Source organism: Hibiscus syriacus, unplaced genomic scaffold (assembly GCF_006381635.1).
Source record: "Hibiscus syriacus cultivar Baekdansim isolate YM2019G1 unplaced genomic scaffold, ASM638163v2 tig00117056_pilon, whole genome shotgun sequence".
NCBI classification, from domain to species: Eukaryota; Viridiplantae; Streptophyta; class Magnoliopsida; order Malvales; family Malvaceae; genus Hibiscus; species Hibiscus syriacus.
This window is the reverse complement of record NW_024063539.1, coordinates 8,423,860-8,444,870: the sequence shown is the minus strand read 5'-3', so window position 1 is coordinate 8,444,870 and position 21,011 is coordinate 8,423,860. Positions and strand designations below refer to the sequence as shown.

Below are 21,011 nucleotides of genomic sequence, written 5' to 3'. Positions count from 1 at the left end.
TTAAAAAAACTTAATATTGTAATTTAAAAAAAAAACCAAAAAACCCCAAAATTTACATCTTTCGCCGTTGATCGGCCACCATCGGTTCATGGCCATTATTGTTGACACCGTCAGAGTCGTTTCGCCGTTGCGACCAAAACCCAATCCCCCCTCACCATGTAATTGTGTCGATCATCGTGAAACCCCCCGCAAAAGATCGTCTAATTTCTAAATTTCCGTTGTTATTTTCCGACGATTTCAACAGCTACAGTCTTTCGTACGTTACATGACCACCACCGTTGAGTTTCTTGTCCTGCTCCAAACAAAACTCGACCAGTGATGACCCTTCGCCGTCGAAGGTGTGAACACCGGAGGGAAAGGGACGACGTGGGGGTTGATTTAGTTTTTTTAGTTTTTTTTCTTTTCTTAAAAAACAATATTTTTATTATTAAAAAAATTAAAAAATATTAGATACCTATTTTAAGCAAAGAATTATTTAGGATAATCGTATTTTGATATATAATTAAAGCCCTAAAAACTGTTTTAAACCTAATAATAATGGTATTGATCTCTATACCAGGCATAAGTCATCTATTTAGTCAAAGGAAACGTAACAATAAGAGGTGTGCATTCTTTTAATTACTTTTTTGCACTTAATCCAATCTCCATCATTTAATTGTCTAAGTGTCGACATTACTTTTGAAAGGTGATGTTAAAAGATGTTATATAAAAATACTTTTAAAGATATTTTTAAAAATATATGGTTTAAAATTAACTATTTGAGATTATTATTAAAAAGTGATTTTGAAAAGAAAAATATTCATTTAGATTATTGTAAACTTAAAATATAATATTTAAATTATATTTACACTTATTAATAATATAATATTTGAAATATATCAACTTAAACTATAATAAAAATATAAAAAATATTTTAAGATAACTCATCAATAATATTTTTATATATAAAAATACTAAAACATAATTACAAAGGTATAAATATGTGTTTATTTTGATATATTAATATAAAATATATTTATTTTTATATATTAAGATATTAAAAAAACATACATATTTATACCAAAATAAATATATGTTTATTTTTGAGTATTAAGATATTGAGAAATATACACAAGTTAATTTTGCATAGCAACCTCCCCACCGTAATGATGTGAGGAAGAAAGAAACTTCTTGATTATAACTTTTATTACTGGTAAGATAGAACAACCCCACCCAAACGTAATAGAGCTTTTCAACCTCAAAAGCTTCAAAATCCCAATTTTTGGGTTTAGGTCTCAAATCCCGTTTGAAACGTCAGTTAAAATCGCATTTGTTTGGGATTGCTTCTGCTAAATAAATGGTTTTAAGCTGTCAAACAATCCAAAACGAGGCCTAAATTCCGGTAATTAATATTTCCTAGCATGCAAATGTTTCTTTCTTCTCACTTCTATAGAATTTTCTATCCTTCTCATAGAGGATTATTTATCAACTAAACTAAAATTATGCCCAAAAAAAAAAAACAAAGCTCGTGGAGGTTTAACAAAACGTTAGACAATTTAATTCCCCCAATTTAACCGGTCTCCCGTTACCGTAAAAGTATATCCAACCAAAAAACAGATTCCAAAGAAGCTCCTACTGTTAATTTGTAGTGAACCAAAAATACATATTACATGACTAACAAAAACACCGAGAAAACATTACACAGCCTTCATTCCCAGCATATATATTTACCTTGCAGATCAGTGAATTCACAAGGTCAGACCGAGGGAAGCTAGCACTCACCTAAAACCTGTTCACTTATCTCAAACCAGAAAAAAATCAGAAATTCTGTAGTAGGCGGAGCAAAAGTTTTAGCTTTTGGATCAAACAATCTCATCATCCATTGAATATATTCACCGCAGACCATTGTCAAACTATAAAACCATTCCCAATTTTCAGCATTTCTCTCATGATAGAATGCTGAACAGCAGTAGTAACATATATACGAACGAATAGCATCATACAGATAATTTTGTGAAAAGAAAGATACTAGTAACTAATTATGTTCAACTTAATACAATCTGAACCATGTGTATGATGACACATAGCAGAGATATGCACACAAACATGCAAACAGAAGCATTCTAGTCCACAAGCCAAGCACATCAAGAACAATGCATGCTCATGCACATATCCATCAAAAGGTTATATTTCCTTTTCTTTCTTACGAGGAGGAAAATATGTCATATCTATCTAAAAGGAGCAAATATAACAAGATGACAATCATATCAAAAGAGAAAAAAAACTAACTAAACAAAGAGTTAACTCACTTTTTAATCTTAAATGCAGAAAATGAAGCTATCAATGCTTGTTCAGATCAAAAGCATCGATGAACTATGATTTACCATTTATCCTATAGCCAAGGACCCCCCTCCCTCCTCCAAAAAAGAAAAGAAAAGGAACCTACAAACCCCAACATACAAAAGGCAAAGCAAGAATAGAAATTCCTCCTGCATTTCAAGCTAGACAGACAAAGAATTCCTATAAAGCCAGGGACATAGATGTTAGACTCAATATGAATTACTACTGCTGTCTCACACATGATCACATGATGCAACTTAGAACATCATAAACTGCTTCCATAATTTTTCCTTTAAAAAGGACCAAATCAATTAACTTTTTTTAATAGGAAACTACTTACCACTCAATACTTTCTCATTTATATTATCGAAAGGGAAAGGTTGAAAATATTTTGACACTACTTCAGAATTTCTAATGCTCTTTGTAAGATTTGAGACAGGTTAACACTACAGGTGGTTGCTGATTCCTCTAGGTCTCACCAAATGAATAAAAACCATAGCTGTGCCTGAAATGAGAAGAAAGAAAAACACCTTCCATACTGCAGAAAGAGTTCACTACTTTAGAATTTATTTGGGGATGAAGGAATGCTGCATCTAAGAATTCTGAGGTTGGAAAGAAAGCATTGTAAAGAAGCCGTTGAGGGAATCACAAGCTGTTAGAACATTAGACCTGACAAGAAAAAAGAAAGCAACAATGTAAAATATAAATCATTGATAAATAAATCAATAATATGAATAGACATATCTAAACAAGTATATCTGTGTGCATAGTTGTATATATACAAGATTAAAGCAATGCATATCTCCAACGATACCATCTAACTATGTGGCAATTTCTAGTTAGATTTCTCCACCAGCCTTTCCATCAATAGGAGCCTCCTGAAAAAGGGGGAAGGGGGGCGAGGGGAATACATAAATCAGCATCTCAGACAGCACCTTTAAAATACTTGAATTCGCCTATCAAAGCAATTTGTCAGGAAAACAACAAGGCCTTACTAGCTCAAGATTTCCCTTGCCATTCTCCTGTGATAAAGAACTAGAAGCAGGATTCGAAAACCTGGAAAGACCAGAAAATATAAAATTTTCAATTTCAAGCATAAACCTATTAAATAAAGATTTTTGAAGAATTATATATCTCTAAAAATGTAGGAAACAGTTCTTTAGCATTGGAACATACCTGATTGCCCTTGCTTTTCTTTTTTCTTCTTCTACTGAATCAGGTTTGGAATATGGTGCAAATCTGGCATGACGAGCTTCCTTCTTCTCCTCATCAGTAGCTGTAGCGGGTGCAGTAATCCCGAACCTGAGAACCACAAAAATAAATAAAACAAACTTATAAATACAACTGCAAGATAGATATCACTAGGTAAATATAGTATGGGAAAAAAAACCTCTCTGATCTAGCCTTCCTCTTCAATTCCTCTGATTGCTTAGATGCTTCTGATCCATTTGAGCTCGGTGCAGTGCCAAACCTACAATATTATTGGCCCTCAATCATCAAGTTACAAACACATGGAGAAGTCAAGAAATGGCATTCATCATCAACAACTGCACCTTTATCATCAAGAAATCTCTTCCAGTATAACAGAATAAGGAGTCATAAGATTTCTCTCTAATCAAATACAAGTAGATATCTAAATATTTACTTATTCTGCCAAACTTTCCTAGGCTCCAATCCAACATGCAGACATGCTTAGTAAGGTAACTAGGTAAGGTTATGATGGGTTAAACTCGCCTCTCGAGAAATAATGGATAAATTGGCTAAATTTAAGACAACCATTTTGAAAATTATGAGCTATTAAGAGATCCTAAATAACATAGATCGAGATCTTAAAGTGGATAAAATTCAAGAGCATTAACCTAAGCTTATAAGAGTACAAAAATTGCAGTTAAAGAAAATTATCAAGATAGTCGTTTTCAGAAATAAATCAAATAAAAGAACAAAAAATATCCAATTAACACCAGATAAACCCTAAATTTACACAAAGAAAAAAGGGGGAAATAAAAGATGTTACCTTTCAGCCCTAGAATTACGCTTCTCTTGCTCAGATAACTGGACGGGTAAGCCGAATCGCTCAGCTCGTCGAATCTTCTTCTGGACATCGTCCACGGGACCGCCGCTTTCCCCTGCAACCAAGGCCGCAGCAGTACCGGAGGTTTTCGAATCCTCGCTCTCCTTCACAGAAAGTTCAGCATCGGGATGAGTGAGATTGCTAGGAGGGTCTGACTTGTACGTTGAAGGTGAGGGTGCGTCAACGGTCTTCCCAGGGTTTGCTTCTGCGGTGGAGGCGCTGGGTTTGTCGGTGGTGGATGCCATAAGAGTGATAGGTAGGGTCGCGTGAAGAAAACGTACGAGCTGAAACCTAATAGCGTGAGGCGGTGATATGTTTTTCTTGATGGCTTTCAAAGGAAGAAAGAATTGATATATATCTTTGAAAACAAATGCAGGAAGTCAGAAATGACATAATTTTACTTGGTTTGAAATTAATAGTATAGATAATGATGAAGATGAATTTATAGATGAGATTCGAGGTGAACTTTTAAAAAAGTTACAAGAAAAATGATCATTTGTAAGCTTAATCTTAGGCTAAAGTACACTAGTGGTCCTCCGACTATAGGTATTGTTTTATTGAATCTTCTGACTATTAAAAATTACAAAACGATCTTCTGACTATAAAATGTTGCTTTGATGACTCTCCGACTATTAAAAGTTTAAAATAGTCACCAACTATTTATATGTTCTAAAATCATTATTTTTCGTTAAAAAATTGATATTTTTCTGAGATGGACGTTAACATATTGACTGAGATATGATAAAATTATATTTTATTGATATCTATTGACATCGTCGTTGCTTTCAAGCACTGACTCGCCATCATAATGTTTCAAGCACTAACTTGACGATATAATATAAATGAAGATTCAATCCATAAAATACAACTAAAACAATTTTAGGATCATATTTTATCATATCTCAGTTAACATGTTAACATCCATCTTAGATAATGTAACCCCCTAGACCCGGCCTATGCGTTTCGACTAAGTTTAGTGGATCACATTATGATTATTAAATACATTTTTCGAAACTGTTATTTCATCAATATAAAATCACATTATAATAACCTGAAATTATAAACATCAAAATCCAACTCGTAAATATAGTACCAATAAATAATAATTTAATTTAAAACATGTCTTCAAATTCAATATCAGAATAAACCGAGCAGTATTAGCAAAAGAGTTATCATTATAAAATCTGATATTTTAAAATGAGGTCCATGTCACCAAAATAAAGTCAACTTGCCAGATAAAAACATTACAATCTGATTTACTTCAAGAGATATGTTAATCCTCCAAGTGCTCGAACCAAAGTATCTAACCAACAGTATCTGAAAGGGGAAAACATTTTCAAAAGGTGAGCTAGGTTCAGTGTGTCCCAACATTTCCATAAAATCACAATAGGTACAAATCATAGTCCAGTAATCTCACAAATTCGTAAAAGAGTTTAACTTTTTGAAAATCATAGTTTAAACCCTTTTCCGGTACACCATCAGTAGTTCCCAAAATTATTTTCCATATAGCTTACTTTATGCACATAGCAAAAAGAAAGCCGACTTAAGGATAGGCTCTGAAGCTTGTATCCTTAAGCCCAAGTCAATAAGTCCATATAGCTTACCCTAAGCACACAGCAAAGGAAAGCCGACCTAATGAAACATCTTGGGGCCCTTAAGAGTCACATTAGGCCCAGTTAGCTTGATCAGAGCTATTCTATCGTAATTCAATTCCAAAATTCAATTGCACCGTGACACAAATTCCATAAATCCAAAAACATGGTAATCATATACCAGTTCAAAACAAAAATTAGATAGCAGCCATAATCCATAAATTGTCACATTAAATTGGTGCATCAATAAAACAATAACCAATGAATTCGGTGTACCACATATTAAAACCAATAAAACAGTTCAGTAATAAGTAGGGAACACACCTCGACAATAGATTCAAATAACAAATCTACTGATTGTTGGTTTCACCACGCTCTGCTACAGTTTTCGAACGGGTGAATACTGGTACACGTGGTTTAACTGATCTAGAAGAGCTGGGTCGAGCTGTCGAACGATCCAGAGAGTCTCTTGTACCTTCAAACAATAATATTTATCAGTCCCAAATCCTATTTAATTGTTCAAAGCTAAACTTCTTAAGTATATAAGCATTTTTCGGGTTTGACTATCAATTTGAGGTATTTCAAGTCTGAATTTGGCCAAACGGATTGCGGAATCGGAATCAGGGCGTCGAAAAACATAAAGTATGACTTTTCGAAAATTCAAAATCTTGGTCAAAGTCAAAGTCAACCACTTTGACCGTAGATTTGGAGACCTTCGGATTCGAATTTGACAAAACAGATCACGGAAACGGATTCGGCACGTCGAAAACTATCAGGATAGGTATACTTGGAAAAGATTAACGGTCGTTTAATGCTCGGTCAAAGCCATTTTAAGTTTTGGTCAAAGAAAGTCAACGGTCAACGGTCAACGGTCAACGGTCGGGTCGGGTCAACGGTCGGGTCGGGTCGGGTCAACGGTCGGGTCGGGTCGGGTCAACGGTCGAGTCGGGTCAGACCGGTCAAACCGGTTCAGACCGATCAAGCCGGTTCAGACCGGGTCAAACCGGTTCGAACCGGTTGAAACCGGTCAAACCGGTCAGAACCGGTTGAAAACCGGTTAAACCGGTTTCCAACAGTCACTCGCCCTGCGGCGGCGCGTGTGGCGCGTGAGGCGTCCTCCGGGGCCCTAAAAATCCCGGAAAAATTTCTAAAAATTATTTTGAGCGATTTCAAGATACTTACAATGATCGGTTCAAATTTTTGAACGGCGGAGAGCTCGATTTCAAATTGGCCGAATCTTTGACTGCACCACCTCCTCACGCGCCGCCGTCTACGGCGGACAAGGTTGACACCGGTGAACTCGGAACGGCACAAGGAACACGATGGTGCGGGAGGTGTCGTAAACGGAGCAACGATCAGCGGTGAATTTAAGATTTCCTCGGCGATAGAGCTAACAAAACCGTCGCTACTTTGACTGGAAATTCCCGACGTTTGGTCGCGTTTCGCTTCAATTAATTTGAAGGGTTTGTTCAACGCTCGATGATGAACACAACGGTGGTTTTAAAACGATGATCGGAATTTGGACGGCGTCGGAATCGGAGTTGGAAACTGCGTATGGGAAAGGAAAATTGGGAGCATTTTGGTTCTGAAAATCAGAACCAAATGTACGCTTATAATCAAAGCTGCCGACAGTTTTAGGGTAAATTCAAGGTTTGGTCCTTGGATTTCCTTCACTTCTAAAATGGCCTATAAACTCTCATAAATTTTGATTTAGTCACCAACAATTTACCAATTTTCACCATTAACCTCCAATTTCAATTAAATATTATTTTGTAAATATTCGGGTTGTTACAATTCTCCCCCTCTACAAGAAATTTCGTCCTCGAAATTTACCTTATGAGAATAGTTGAGGAAACTGAGCCTCCATTGACTCCAATGTCTCCCAAGTAGCTTCTGAAGGGCCTCGATTACTCCACTGAACTTTGACCATTGGAATTCGTCTATTCCGAAGAACTCGTTCATCTCTCTCCAAGATCTGAATGGGCTCCTCTTCATATGACAAATCAGGTCTCAACTCTACTTCTTCAACCTGAATAATGTGACCTGGATCTGGACGGTATCTCCTCAACATTGATACATAAAGACATCATGAATACGACTTAGCTCAGAAGGCAACTCAAGCTGATATGCAACAGGTCCTACCCTCTTCAAGATACGAAATGGTCCAATAAATCTTGGACTCAATTTACCCTTACGCCCGAATCTCAATACTTTCTTCCAGGGTGAAACTTTCAAAAAGACCCGATCTCCCACTTCAAACTGTATATCCTTCCTTCTTTGATCTGCATAAGATTTCTGCCTATCAAATGCCTCTTTCAGACGGTCACGGATTAATCTGACTGTGTCCTCCGTCTCTCGCACTAACTCAGGTCCCAACGTTTTCCTATCACGCAACTCAGTCCAACAGATCGGAGTGCGACATTTACGCCCATAGAGCGCTTCATAGGGTGCCATACGAATGCTGGTCTGATAACTGTTATTGTAAGCAAATTCAGCCAACGGCAAAAGTTCTCCCAACTACCATGAAAATCGATTACACAACCCCGCAACATATCCTCCAGAATCTGAATTACTCTCTCAGATTGACCATCAGTTTGTGGATGAAAGGATGTATTATAATCCAATCTTGTTCCCAAAGCCGTATGTAACGCCTTCCAAAATCTCGAAGTAAATCTCGGATCTCGATCAGAAATAATAGACAATGGAACACCATGCAATCTGACAATCTCTGAAATATACAATCTTGCCAGCTTATCCAAAGTATAATTTACTCGCACAGGAATGAAGTGAGATGACTTTGTAAGTCTGTCAACAATCACCCAAACTGAATCTTTTTTCGAAGGAGTCATAGGCAAGCCAGTAACAAAATCCATAGTAATACGCTCCCATTTCCATTCAGGAATCTTGATAGGCTGTAACAAACCTGATGGATGTTGATGTTCTGCCTTAACTTGCTGACAAGTCAAACACCTAACCACAAAGTCAGATATGTCTTTCTTCATACCAATCCAATAATACCTCTCTCTCAAATTTCGGTACATCTTATCTCCTCCGGGGTGCATAGCATATGGACTACTATGAGCCTCAGTAAGGATAGTCTGCCTCAACTCAGCATCATCAGGCACACAATATCTACCTTTAAAGCATAAAACTTCATCCTGATCAATTGCGTAATCTGAGTTTGTCCCCTGCTCTACTTGCTCAAAGATGGAAAGCAAGGAGCTATCAAGGGGCTGCTTAGCTTTGATATCATCAACCAAGGTCGGCTTAACTTGCAATTCTGCTAACAAAGTGCCATCGTCATATAACTTCATCTTGGCCATTAAAGACCTCAACTCCGATACCGTCTTTCGACTCAAAGCATCTGCTACAATGTTAGCTTTACCAGAGTGGTAATCAATCACGCAATCATAATCCTTTAGAAGCTCTAACCAGCGACGTTGTCTCAAATTAAGTTCCTTCTGGGTCATAAGATACTTTAAGCTCTTATGATCTGTGAAAATGTAACACTTCTCTCCATAAAGATAGTGTCTCCAAATCTTCAAGGCAAAAATTACTGCTGCCAACTCTAAATCATGAGTAGGATAGTTACTCTCATACGGCCGCAGCTGACGGGATGCATAAGCCACCACCTTACTTTCCTGCATTAAAACACAACCAAGTCCTGAATGTGAAGCATCACTATACACTGTAAAATCCTTCCCGGACTCTGGTTGAATCAACACCGGTGCTTGAGTCAAAACCGCCTTTAATTTCTCAAAGCTCTCCTGTTGTGCCTCGCCCCAGTCAAACAGCACATTCTTCCTTAACAACTTTGTCAAATGAGAAGCAATGATCGAGAAGCCCTCAACAAAACGTCGATAATAACCAGCCAAGCCCAAGAAACTGCGGATTTCAGATACGTTCTTTGGTCGTTTCCAATTCATAATAGCCTCTATCTTGCTGGGATCCACCTGAACACCTCGCGCAGAAATAATATGCCCCAGAAATGACACTTCTTGAAGCCAAAATTCACACTTGCTTAGTTTGGCATATAGACGATGCTCTCTCAAAGTCCGCAGAACGATCTTCAAATGCTCGTCATGCTCTGCCTCAGTACGAGAATAGATCAGAATATCATCAATGAAGACCACCACAAATTGATCCAAATATGGTCGGAACACCCGATTCATCAAATCCATAAAAGCTGCAGGAGCGTTCGTCAAACCAAAAGGCATCACTAAAAATTCATAATGACCATATCTAGTGCAAATGGCTGTTTTTGCAACATCAGATCCTTTAACTTTCAATTGATAATACCCCGAACGAAGATCAATCTTAGAGAATACAGTAGCTCCTCGCAATTGATCAAATAAGTCATCAATCCTGGGTAATGGGTATTTATTCTTGATCGTCATCTTGTTCAATTTCCGATAGTCAATACATAATCTTAGCGACCCATCCTTCTTTTTCACGAATAGAACTGGAGCTCCCCATGGTGAAGTACTATGTCGGATAAATCCTCGATCGAATAATTCTTGCAATTGGACTTTCAACTCCTTAAGTTCCCTTGGAGCCATACGATAAGGTGCCATAGAAATAGGTGAAGATCCCGGATAAGTCTCAATCTCGAACTCTACCTCTCTATCAGGAGGTAACCCAGGCAACTCCTCCGGAAAAACATCAGGAAACTCGCTAACTGTACGAATCTCCTCGATCATGGACAATGCACATTTGGTGTTCAAAATACAAGCAATGAAGGTCTCATATCCCTTCCGGATCATATGATCAATTTCCATCGCTGAAACTATATTGGAGAGATAACCACGCCGTTCACCAATTAACACAACAGTCCGACCATCTGAAGTCTTCAGAGTAGCCCGCTTGTATTCGCAATCTAGCTTTACCTTGTGTTTATTCAACCAATCCATTCCAAGAATTAGATCGAACTCCCCTAAAGGAAGTTCCATAAGATCAGCGAGAAAAATTTCTCCCTGAACCTCGAGAGGACAACGCCGAAATACTTTATTCACTAATACCGCTTGTCCTACTGAACTTGTAACTGTAACAGTATTTTCAGTGTTCTCGATCGGAATCTGAAGGTTTCGAGATACTGAGCTCGATACATAGGAATGAGTGGAGCCATTGTCCAATAATGCAAAGTATGGGGTAGAATAAATAGTAAATGTACCTGCAATAACCTCAGGCTCATCTCTGTCATCACGACGTCTAGTTGCATAAACTAAAGCTGGTTGTCTAGCCTCAGAAGCTGTTGGCCCTCTATTTTGCTGAGGTCGGGCTCTACTGTCTGTCCTGGACGCTGATCCTCGAGTCTTTTCTTGACTACGATCTCTAATTGGGGTCTGTACTGTAGTCTGCGAACGCACAGGAGTTTGGGTAGTGGTCTGCTCAAACGAAACTAACTGAGGACAATCCCTCCGATAATGACCACTAGATCCACACTGATAGCAAAGACTCATCTTCTTACGACACTTTCCTGAGTGCTGTTTACCACAATACTCACAAAGGGGCCCATTATAATACGTCGAGGAACCGCCTCGACTGACAGCTAAAGGTGAGGATGCTGCAGGCCTGAAACGTGTATTGCTTCTCTGAGGGGCTGAAGTACGAGTCCTCTTTCCGGACTGTGCTGATGACTCCATCGGGCCTGAAAATTTCTTAGATCGATCTTGATCAACACGCTCTCTACCAGAAGCTAAAACCTCCACCTCTTCCGCATCTTTGGCTCTGCCCACCAGCACATCAAATATCTCATCCTGATGGGTTACAACTTGCCTACGCAGCTCGTATCTGAGTCCAAGGGCAAATTTACGACATCGATCTCTCTCCGTAGGTACCATACTGAATCCATACTTCAGCAACTTCAGGAACTCGATCTCATATTCAGAAACAGTCATGTCTCCCTGAACCAGATCTTGAAACTGTTGTCGTCTCTGAGCTAAGTAGCGCTCTCCCAGAAAACGGCTCCGAAAGCGATCCTTAAAGAAATTCCAAGTCAAACGATCGGTAGGAACACTACTGGTCACTGACTCCTACCAAGTGTAGGCATTGCCATCTAACATCGCCACAGCACCCTGATATCTCTTAGTTGAGTCCAAACCCAACTGATCCATGCATCTCTCTGTATCCTGGAGCCAATCCTCAGCTTCAGTAGGAGCTCCACCTATTTGTCCCCCAAAAGTTCTAACTCCATTGGCAATCAAAGTCTGCGAAATAGGAACCTCAGCTACAACACCAGTAGCTCTGACTGCTCACTGTATTAACTGCAGAAATTGTCTACCAAAATTCTCATCCAAAGCAACTCTGGTAGACTCTGACTCAATATCGGTCGCTCCTATTATCGGTGTAGTCATGCCAATACCAGCGGCAGGAGGCAGATCCGTTGGGGTCGTAGGAGCATGATCACCTATCGGAGGTGGGGGATCTACCCGTATCTCATCGATCGGATCTGCGAATCTAGCCACTCGACCTCGTCCACGGCTAGTTCGACGACCACGTCTAGCACTCATTTTGATGGATCTCAAGTTTACTACAGAAGATAAACTTAGGGTTAGATAAGCACTTGGAGTCTCAAACATAGTTAAAATCTTAATAACTTTGTGACATGGCCTTAGTAACTCGTTTTGTAAAATATTTCAAAACCGTATTTTCAATGTGGACTCATACACAGTCCGAGGGTTAAAAACCAAAAGCTCTGATACCAATAAATGTAACCCCCTAGACCCGGCCTATGCGTTTCGACTAAGTTTAGTGGATCACATTATGATTATTAAATACATTTTTCGAAACTGTTATTTCATCAATATAAAATCACATTATAAATAACCTGAAATTATAAACAAATTATACTATCAAAATCCAACTCGTAAATATAGTACCAATAAATAATAATTTAATTTAAAACATGTCTTCAAATTCAATATCAGAATAAACCGAGCAGTATTAGCAAAAGAGTTATCATTATAAAATCCGATATTTTAAAATGAGGTCCATGTCACCAAAATAAAGTCAACTTGCCAGATAAAAACATTACAATCTGATTTACTTCAAGAGATATGTTAATCCTCCAAGTGCTCGAACCAAAGTATCTAACCAACAGTATCTGAAAGGGGAAAACATTTTCAAAAGGTGAGCTAGGCTCAGTGTGTCCCAACATTTCCATAAAACCACAATAGGTACAAATCATAGTCCAGTAATCTCACAAATTCGTAAAAGAGTTTAACTTTTTGAAAATCATAGTTTAAACCCTTTTCCGGTACACCATCAGTAGTTCCCAAAATTATTTTCCATATAGCTTACTTTATGCACATAGAAAAAAGAAAGCCGACTTAAGGATAGGCTCTGAAGCTTGTATCCTTAAGCCCAAGTCAATAAGTCCATATAGCTTACCCTAAGCACACAGCAAAGGAAAGCCGACCTAATGAAACATCTTGGGGCCCTCAAGAGTCACATTAAGCCCAGTTAGCTTGATCAGAGCTATTCTATCGTAATTCAATTCCAAAATTCAATTGCACCGTGACACAAATTCCATAAATCCAAAAACATGGTAATCATATACCAGTTCAAAACAAAAATTAGATAGCAGCCATAATCCATAAATTGTCACATTAAATTGGTGCATCAATAAAACAATAACCAATGAATTCAGTGTACCACATATTAAAACCAATAAAATAGTTCAGTAATAAGTAGGGAACACACCTCGACAATAGATTCAAATAACAAATCTACTGATTGTTGGTTTCACCACGCTCTGCTACAGTTTTCGAACGGGTGAATACTGGTACACGTGGTTTAACTGATCTAGAAGAGCTGGGTCGAGCTGTCGAACGATCCGGAGAGTCTCTTGTACCTTCAAACAATAATATTTATCAGTCCCAAATCTTATTTAATTGTTCAAAGCTAAACTTCTTAAGTATATAAGCATTTTTCGGGTTTGACTATCAATTTGAGGTATTTCGAGTCTGAATTTGGCCAAACGGATTGCGGAATCGGAATCAGGGCGTCGAAAAACATAAAGTATGACTTTTCGAAAATTCAAAATCTTGGTCAAAGTCAAAGTCAACCACTTTGACCGTAGATTTGGAGACCTTCGGATTCGAATTTGACAAAACAGACCACGGAAACGGATTCGGCACGTCGAAAACTATCAGGATAGGTATACTTGGAAAAGATTAACGGTCGTTTAATGCTCGGTCAAAGCCATTTTAAGTTTTGGTCAAAGAAAGTCAACGGTCAACGGTCAACGGTCGGGTCGGGTCGGGTCAACGGTCGGGTCGGGTCAGACCGGTCAAACCGGTTCAGACCGGTCAAGCCGTTTCAGACCGGTCAAACCGGTTCGAACCGGTTGAAACCGGTCAAACCGGTCATAACCGGTTGAAAACCGGTTAAACCGGTTTCCAGCAGCCACTCGCCCTGCGGCGGCGCGTGTGGCGCGTGAGGCGTCCTCCGGGGCCCTAAAAATCCCGAAAAAATTTCTAAAAATTATTTTGAGCGATTTCAAGATACTTACAACGATCGGTTCAAATTTTTGAACGGCGGAGAGCTCGATTTCAAATCGGCCGAATCTTTGACTGCACCACCTCCTCACGCGCCGCCGTCTACGGCGGACAAGGTTGACACCGGTGAACTCGGAACGACACAAGGAACACGATGGTGCGGGAGGTGTCGTAAACGGAGCAACGATCAGCGGTGAATTTAAGATTTCCTCGGCGATAGAGCTAACAAAACCGTCGCTACTTTGACTGGAAATTCCCGACGTTTGGTCGCGTTTCGCTTCAATTAATTTGAAGGGTTTGTTCCTCGCTCGATGATGAACACAACGGTGGTTTTAAAACGATGATCGAAATTTGGACGGCGTCGGAATCGGAGTTGGAAACTGCGTATGAGAAAGGAAAATTGGGAGCATTTTGGTTCTGAAAATCAGAACCAAATGTACGCTTATAATCAAAGCTGCCGACAGTTTTAGGGTAAATTCAAGGTTTGGTCCTTGGATTTCCTTCACTTCTAAAATGACCTATAAACTCTCATAAATTTTGATTTAGTCACCAACAATTTACCAATTTTCACCATTAACCTCCAATTTCAATTAAATATTATTTTGTAAATATTCGGGTTGTTACAGATAAGTGCCAATTTTCTAACAAAAAAGGACGAGTTTAGAACATATGAATAGTTGAGTGACCATTTTATAACTTTTAATAATAAAAGGACTCAATCAAATAACATCCCATAGTCAGGAGACTATTTTGTAACTTATAATAGATAAAAGACTCAATAAAATAACATCATGTAGTCGAGGGACCATTTGTATATTTTACCCATAATCTTACTATGCAATTTGTGTAATGAATATTAATTATCTATTTTATTTATCAGACATTGGCATAGAGATTTAATCGATATTTGAAGTTTTCTTTATACGTTATTATTATTTTTATCATTATATTCATATTTGATACTTGGATTATAACACTTATTTTTTTTTTATTAATATTTTAACGTTTTAAATACGTTTTTAACATACTAAGATGCATAAGGTGTTTATATATATATATATATATATATATATATATATTAATCACTTAATCATTTATTCTCCTAATGGATGTTGATGCAACATTTAATCAAATAAAACTCTCTTTGATTCATCACAATAAAATTTATTTTGACTCATCTTCAACCTCTTGTTAGTCTTTTTCTCTAATCAACCCTATCGTTTACTACCGCAATTCCGATCAAGTCACCTACACTGTTCGAATTAAACCTATCCAACCCTATCCGTGACCTACTAATGTAACATTACCGATGGTACCAAGATCAAGCTGCGTCTCCTTGGAGGTAGAGTTATAGGTAAAAAGTTAGGAATCATAAGTCATTTAACTTAAATTATATCGTTGTATCAGTGATTGATAGTGTGCTTAGTTCAGAGAGGACGAGCCACATGTCCCAAGGTTTGAGGCCGGTTAGAGAGAAGAAGATAACAAAGAGAAAGTTACTAATAGAAACTTCATTAATAGCAAGTCATTGTTGTTATCGTCAATTTTCGTCATTGCTGACTACACCTTTTACCAGTTCCAAAAATTATGTATATTGGCAAAGAATTCATTCCTGAATGCGTTCAGAAGTGTTAGGCAAATTAAACAACAGCAACAGAAACACAAAAAGGCAAACTTTTGAATTCCCCGGCAGCAATGGCTACTGAGTATTTGCCTCCTCCATTGGATGCTACATCAGAGCCACCCGCTCTCTTTGATGGAAACACCAGGTTTCACTCTTTCTTCTCGCGGTGCTTTTACAAATAGTCTTCCTCTGTTGTTTTTTTAAACAGCCATCTTTTTTGCTTGTGTTCAATGCTGCATAATAAAGATGGCCCCTTCTCTTCTTCCTTCTTTTGAAGGTTGTACATGACTTATACTTGCCCCTTTGCACAGCGTGTGTGGATCGCCAGGAATTATAAGGTTGTCTAACTCCCTTGTTTACACTATTCTTTCATGTTTTTCCTTCCTGATTTCTGGATTACTTTTCCTTTTGGTTGAGTTGCAGGGTTTGCAAGACAAGATTAAGCTGGTCCCTTTGAACTTTCAAAATAGACCTGCATGGTACTAGGAGAAAGTTTACTCTGTAAACAAGGTGAGATTTGTGAAGTGATCAAGATATTATGTGTTTTCAATAAATGAAAAATTTAAAAATATTTAAAAATCTGCTAGTAATTTGGTAGAGCTATCCATTCTGCAGGTGCCAGCCTTGGAACACGATGGCAAAGTCATTGGGGAGAGTCTTGATTTGATAAAATATGTCGATACCAACTTTGAAGGGCCTTCCCTTTTGCCTGATGTAAGATCTGTTGAATTGTTTAGTGCTGTAAGTGGAGGTTTCTCTCTCGCTATCGATATTAACCAAGTCGTCTTTCGAATATGTGTTAGGATCCTGACAAACAAGAGTTGTTTGAGGAGTTGTTATCACACACTGACCAATTTATAGAGATGGTGTTTACTACCTTTAAAGGAGACTCCACAACTGAAGCTGGTTAGTCTGAATGAAATATACTTCTGTATTGCTGAGTGTAGTGTTTGTATATAATATGATAGGAAGCAGCTAAAACTTTGGACTTGCATCAGGTGCTGCTTTTGATCAATTGGAACCTGCTCTTACAAAACATGATGGCCCATTCCTCCTCGGCGACAAGTTTAGTCTGGTAAGTTGGCTCTCCGGTGATGCTAATTTGCTTTCCCGGTGCTGTAATTTTGCTGTTGCTGACTGTGTTACAATGTGTTAGAAGATCTATAATATAGTTTGCTTTCACTACTGTAATCAATAGAATAACTATGGAGATATCATTCTTTATCGTTGGAGCTTTTCTAGAAAGATGTATGAATGATTTTGTCATTTGCAGGCGGACATTGCATTCATTCCTTTTGTCGAAAGATTTGAGATCTACCTATCGGAGGTGTATAAGTACGACATCACAGCAGGCAGGCCTAAAGTGTCAGCATGGTTTGAGGTATAATTTAGAGCATATACATAGACAAATATGTTTTTTCTGCATCTACTTGTGAAATTTAACTGGTATGATAAAATTTTCAATGAAAGATTGGGTTCTATGTTTTCTTGTTTGGGTGTAAATATTAATTGCTTCGTCTATTTCGTAGCCATTGAAACTTCCTTGAAAACAGGCCTTCAGATTTATGGTCACTATGCTGCTTAAAGCATGCAGATTTCAGCAATGTTCTTAAAATCCCAAACTACCAGATGTCATTTTGAGTTTTATGGATCCATGTTTGTCACTCAGCAATGTTTGAATCAGTTGCATAAAAGAATGCAGATGGAGAAGCTCTATATAGCTAATATATTACTATGAGCAACATTTCTTTATCTATTTCAATTCTTGAATAATACATTTTATTGTCATAACTTTGTGATGCAGGCGGTGAACGACATCGATGCCTATAAGCAGACAAAGAAAACCAAACCAAAAGAACTAGTGGATTTTTATAAGAAGATAATCTCAGTAACGTTCTGCTTATACCCTTAGATTATTAGTATTTCACCGTTGATTATTATACAGGAAGTTGCTAACTACTGAAACCAATTCTTATTGTTGCAGACCTTGAAGTTATGAAATTGCCACCATCAGATTATATATATGTTCTTGTTCATTTTCGTGTTCGTTTGAATAACAATAACCTCTGCATGGACCAGTGATTTGTTTTCTCAGTTAAGAATCTACGGTGTACCGGTATTTGCCAGTATATGAATAAATTTGAAGCGTCTGATATCATTATGCAAAATTTGGTAGTTATATATATATATATATATATGTGTGTGTGTGTGTGTGTAAGTGCAGTCTGATTGTAAGGACGCAGTATCAAAATCACCAAGAATGCATATCAAAACGTATCAAAATTACCAAGAATCATGGGAAATTTAGAGGAAGCATAAGATTATATAATCAGTACTCAAAATATTATTTATGACAACATTCAATCGTGTATCGATACGAGGTATCATTAACAACAAATCTATACTTTCTCACACAATCGTAGCAATAGTAGTATGTTACCTAAAATCACTAGACATTAAGTATTATAGATAGTGAAGATACTTAAAATCACTAAGCATCAGGTACTACATTTCCTATAACGTGTATATATATATATATATAAGGTGCAGGTATCTGAAATCATTAACATCATGTTATACTGATTTTAGATATCTAGATAATTTTATACCACGTGTTGTCACAAGAATAAATAAGTGCCCATAAGCAATACATAAGAACATTTCCTTTATCGTTCATTATTTTTTAAAAATATTATGCATTAGAATAAAGCAATCATTTAGTAGTTTCTTACCTTCGATTAGTCTTATCGAGTGATTATATAGAGATTAATTAAGTTGTGAGGTGTTTATAGTCTTTTTCACAATACAAAGTTATTTTGATAATTTACATCATTTAAGGTTATTTGAGTCACTTCATACATTAGGACCTCTTGATAGGCTTGTATATTTACTTTAAAGTGATTTGAAGGTATTCGTGTAATGAGAAGTGTTTCTAATAAGTTTTTTTATGCTAGAGAGTATAGGTAATCCAACAAACAATATAGATACTACTAAGGAGTACGTATACTACAAAGACAAGAGCATAGGTACTACTTTGTTAGGAGTATCAATATTCAACTATGAATATTGGATAATCCCACAAATCATTCAGTATTGATACTGTTCAAGGGAGTATCGTATTATATAAACAATATTAATATTATATGAACTAGTATCGGTACGCATTCTTAAAAATATATATTCTCAAATCTAAATTCATCTTGTACTGATATTGTATGAATTATATCGATACTTCAACCTAAAAAAATCATAACAATGCTCGAGAAGTCATTATAAAACATCTCTAAGCACTTGTTTTTAAGTCCTACTTGAATCCTGTAGTTTATGAGATTATTAAGCATCACTTGGCAATATTTTTAAAAATTTAAAAGTCAAACCACCACAAAGATTATTAAAGTATCCTTGACACTCAAAACACTCTATGCAAAGTATCAAATTTATAAAATACAAGAACCATTTCGAAGTATCCATCCACCTCTTTTACTAATCAAATAAACATGAAATGGATTTATATATCAAACTCATGGATTTTGAAGCTGCTCAATTGGTAAAATATGTTGAAGTCAAACTCAAAAGAAGAGTGTAAAAAGCTTAGGTGGTCCCATAAAAAAATTATAAAATGGCAGCAACTTTTGGAAGCATGCTAATGCTTAAAAACAAAGGAAATAACGTGACAATGCACTAGTATGTCGGCAAAGATTTTTAATGAAAGAAAATGAAGACAAGCAAATATGTTCATCATGTAAGGCGGTAATAATGGAGAAATTGAGAAGCTTCTAACATTTTCAAAGTCAGTTTATTACATATATATATATATATATGTGAGCAAAGCAAGCATGTATACAAGTGAGGAAAAGTGAGTAGCGAGTGAGAGGAAGAAAAATTAGAAAGAAAGCTTAGCAAAGCTATAACTGTTTTTATGAACTAGCAGAAGCTAGTATTGTAATATTAAGAGTGTCGTTGTAACATATTTTGTTTCGTATCAATAAAATGTTTGAGTGTTATAAATTACTGAGTGCCCATCTACGCTTCCAACAAGTGGCCTCAGAGCTTGGTTCGAGTTCAACGTGGTGGAGAAGATGGCCAACATGATTCAACCTCAAATCCCGAGATTGACAAAGACAAATTACGGCAATTGGAGCATTCAAATGAAGGCGTTACTAGGCTCTCAAGATTGTTGGGATATCATCGAGGATGGTTACACCGAGCCTGAAAATGCAGCAGCAGAAGCAGCCCTGGCCAATGAAGAAAAGAAGGTATTGAAGGAATCCCGGAAAAAAGATAAAAGAGCGTTGTTCTTTATTTTTCAAGGAGTAGAAGAATCTACATTTGAAAAAATTTCTAATGCAAAAATCTACAAGGTGCCGAAAAAGCAAAAAAGGTACGCTTACAAACTCTCAGAGCTGAGTTTGAGATGTTAAAAATGAAAAATACAGAAACCATCGATGATTATATTAGCCGTGTGAAAGCGATCGTGAATGAAATGAAATGAAATGGTGAATCACTCGACGATATTAGAGTGATGGAAAAACTTTTGCGGTCATTGACAAGAAAATTCGATTACGTGGTGGTGGCAATCGAAGAATCGAAAGATTTATCTCAGATATCGATCGGTGAGCTTGTGGGTTCACTTCAAGCCCATGAACAAAAAATGAAACAAAATGAAGATTCAGAAAATTTGGAGCAAGCTCTACAAAGCAAGATGAATGTCAAACGAAGGAGAAGATAGCAGCAGCTACATACGAGGTCAAGGAAATCGTGGAAGATATAGAGGAGGACAAGGAACTCGTAGACGTGGTGGTCGATCATATGGCACCGTTCAAATAACTGAAAACAATCCAACATCAGGTCGTGGATGAGGATTTAGAGGCCGAGGTAGAGGCAGATATCAGCAAGGAAATAAATTC

General features: G+C 37.2%; 2 protein-coding genes and 1 pseudogene across 5 annotated transcripts in view; 2 read left to right on the top strand and 1 right to left on the bottom strand.

Annotated features, from left to right (window-relative positions):
• Positions 1-1,517: 1,517 nt before the first annotated feature.
• On the bottom strand, positions 1,518-4,778 carry LOC120198420 (protein MODIFIER OF SNC1 11-like). Of its 4 annotated transcripts, none has more exons than XR_005523371.1 (7): positions 4,334-4,775; positions 3,710-3,790; positions 3,496-3,621; positions 3,315-3,375; positions 3,134-3,197; positions 2,850-2,988; positions 1,518-1,775 (listed from the first exon to the last, which is right to left on the bottom strand). XR_005523371.1 is itself a non-coding variant. In XM_039199768.1 (6 exons), the coding sequence occupies exons 1-5, from the start codon at positions 4,633-4,635 to the stop codon at positions 3,159-3,161; spliced, it is 609 nt and encodes a 202-aa protein (XP_039055699.1). In that variant the 5' UTR covers positions 4,636-4,778; the 3' UTR covers positions 2,714-2,941; positions 3,134-3,158. The 4 variants fall into 4 exon arrangements, 2 of the variants coding, with proteins under 2 accessions (XP_039055699.1, XP_039055698.1); XR_005523370.1 differs by having other exon boundaries at positions 1,518-1,768; XM_039199768.1 differs by lacking the exon at positions 1,518-1,775 and having other exon boundaries at positions 2,714-2,941; positions 4,334-4,778.
• An 11,288-nt stretch (positions 4,779-16,066) lies between these two features.
• The window catches only part of LOC120198568 (glutathione S-transferase L3-like), a 52,965-nt gene continuing 48,020 nt past the window's right edge, over positions 16,067-21,011 (top strand). Inside the window, exon 1 of the mRNA XM_039199878.1 lies at positions 16,067-16,160. Within this exon, the coding sequence (XP_039055809.1) occupies positions 16,097-16,160 (64 nt within the window). The 5' untranslated portion in view covers positions 16,067-16,096. The remainder of the gene's footprint in view (positions 16,161-21,011) is intronic.
• On the top strand, positions 16,093-17,573 carry LOC120198570 (annotated as a pseudogene).

What these genes read in the sequence shown, in the direction of transcription:
- LOC120198420 (XM_039199768.1), bottom strand. Translation starts at nt 4,635, where the DNA reads ATGGCATCCACCACCGACAAACCCAGCGCCTCCACCGCAGAAGCAAAC. An exon ending in CGTAATTCTAGGGCTGAAAG is followed by an intron (nt 3,791 to 4,333) that starts GTAACATCTTTT and finishes ATAATATTGTAG; the next exon opens with GTTTGGCACTGCACCGAGCT. An exon ending in GCAAGGGAAATCTTGAGCTA is followed by an intron (nt 3,198 to 3,314) that starts GTAAGGCCTTGT and finishes CCCCTTTTTCAG; the next exon opens with GAGGCTCCTATTGATGGAAA.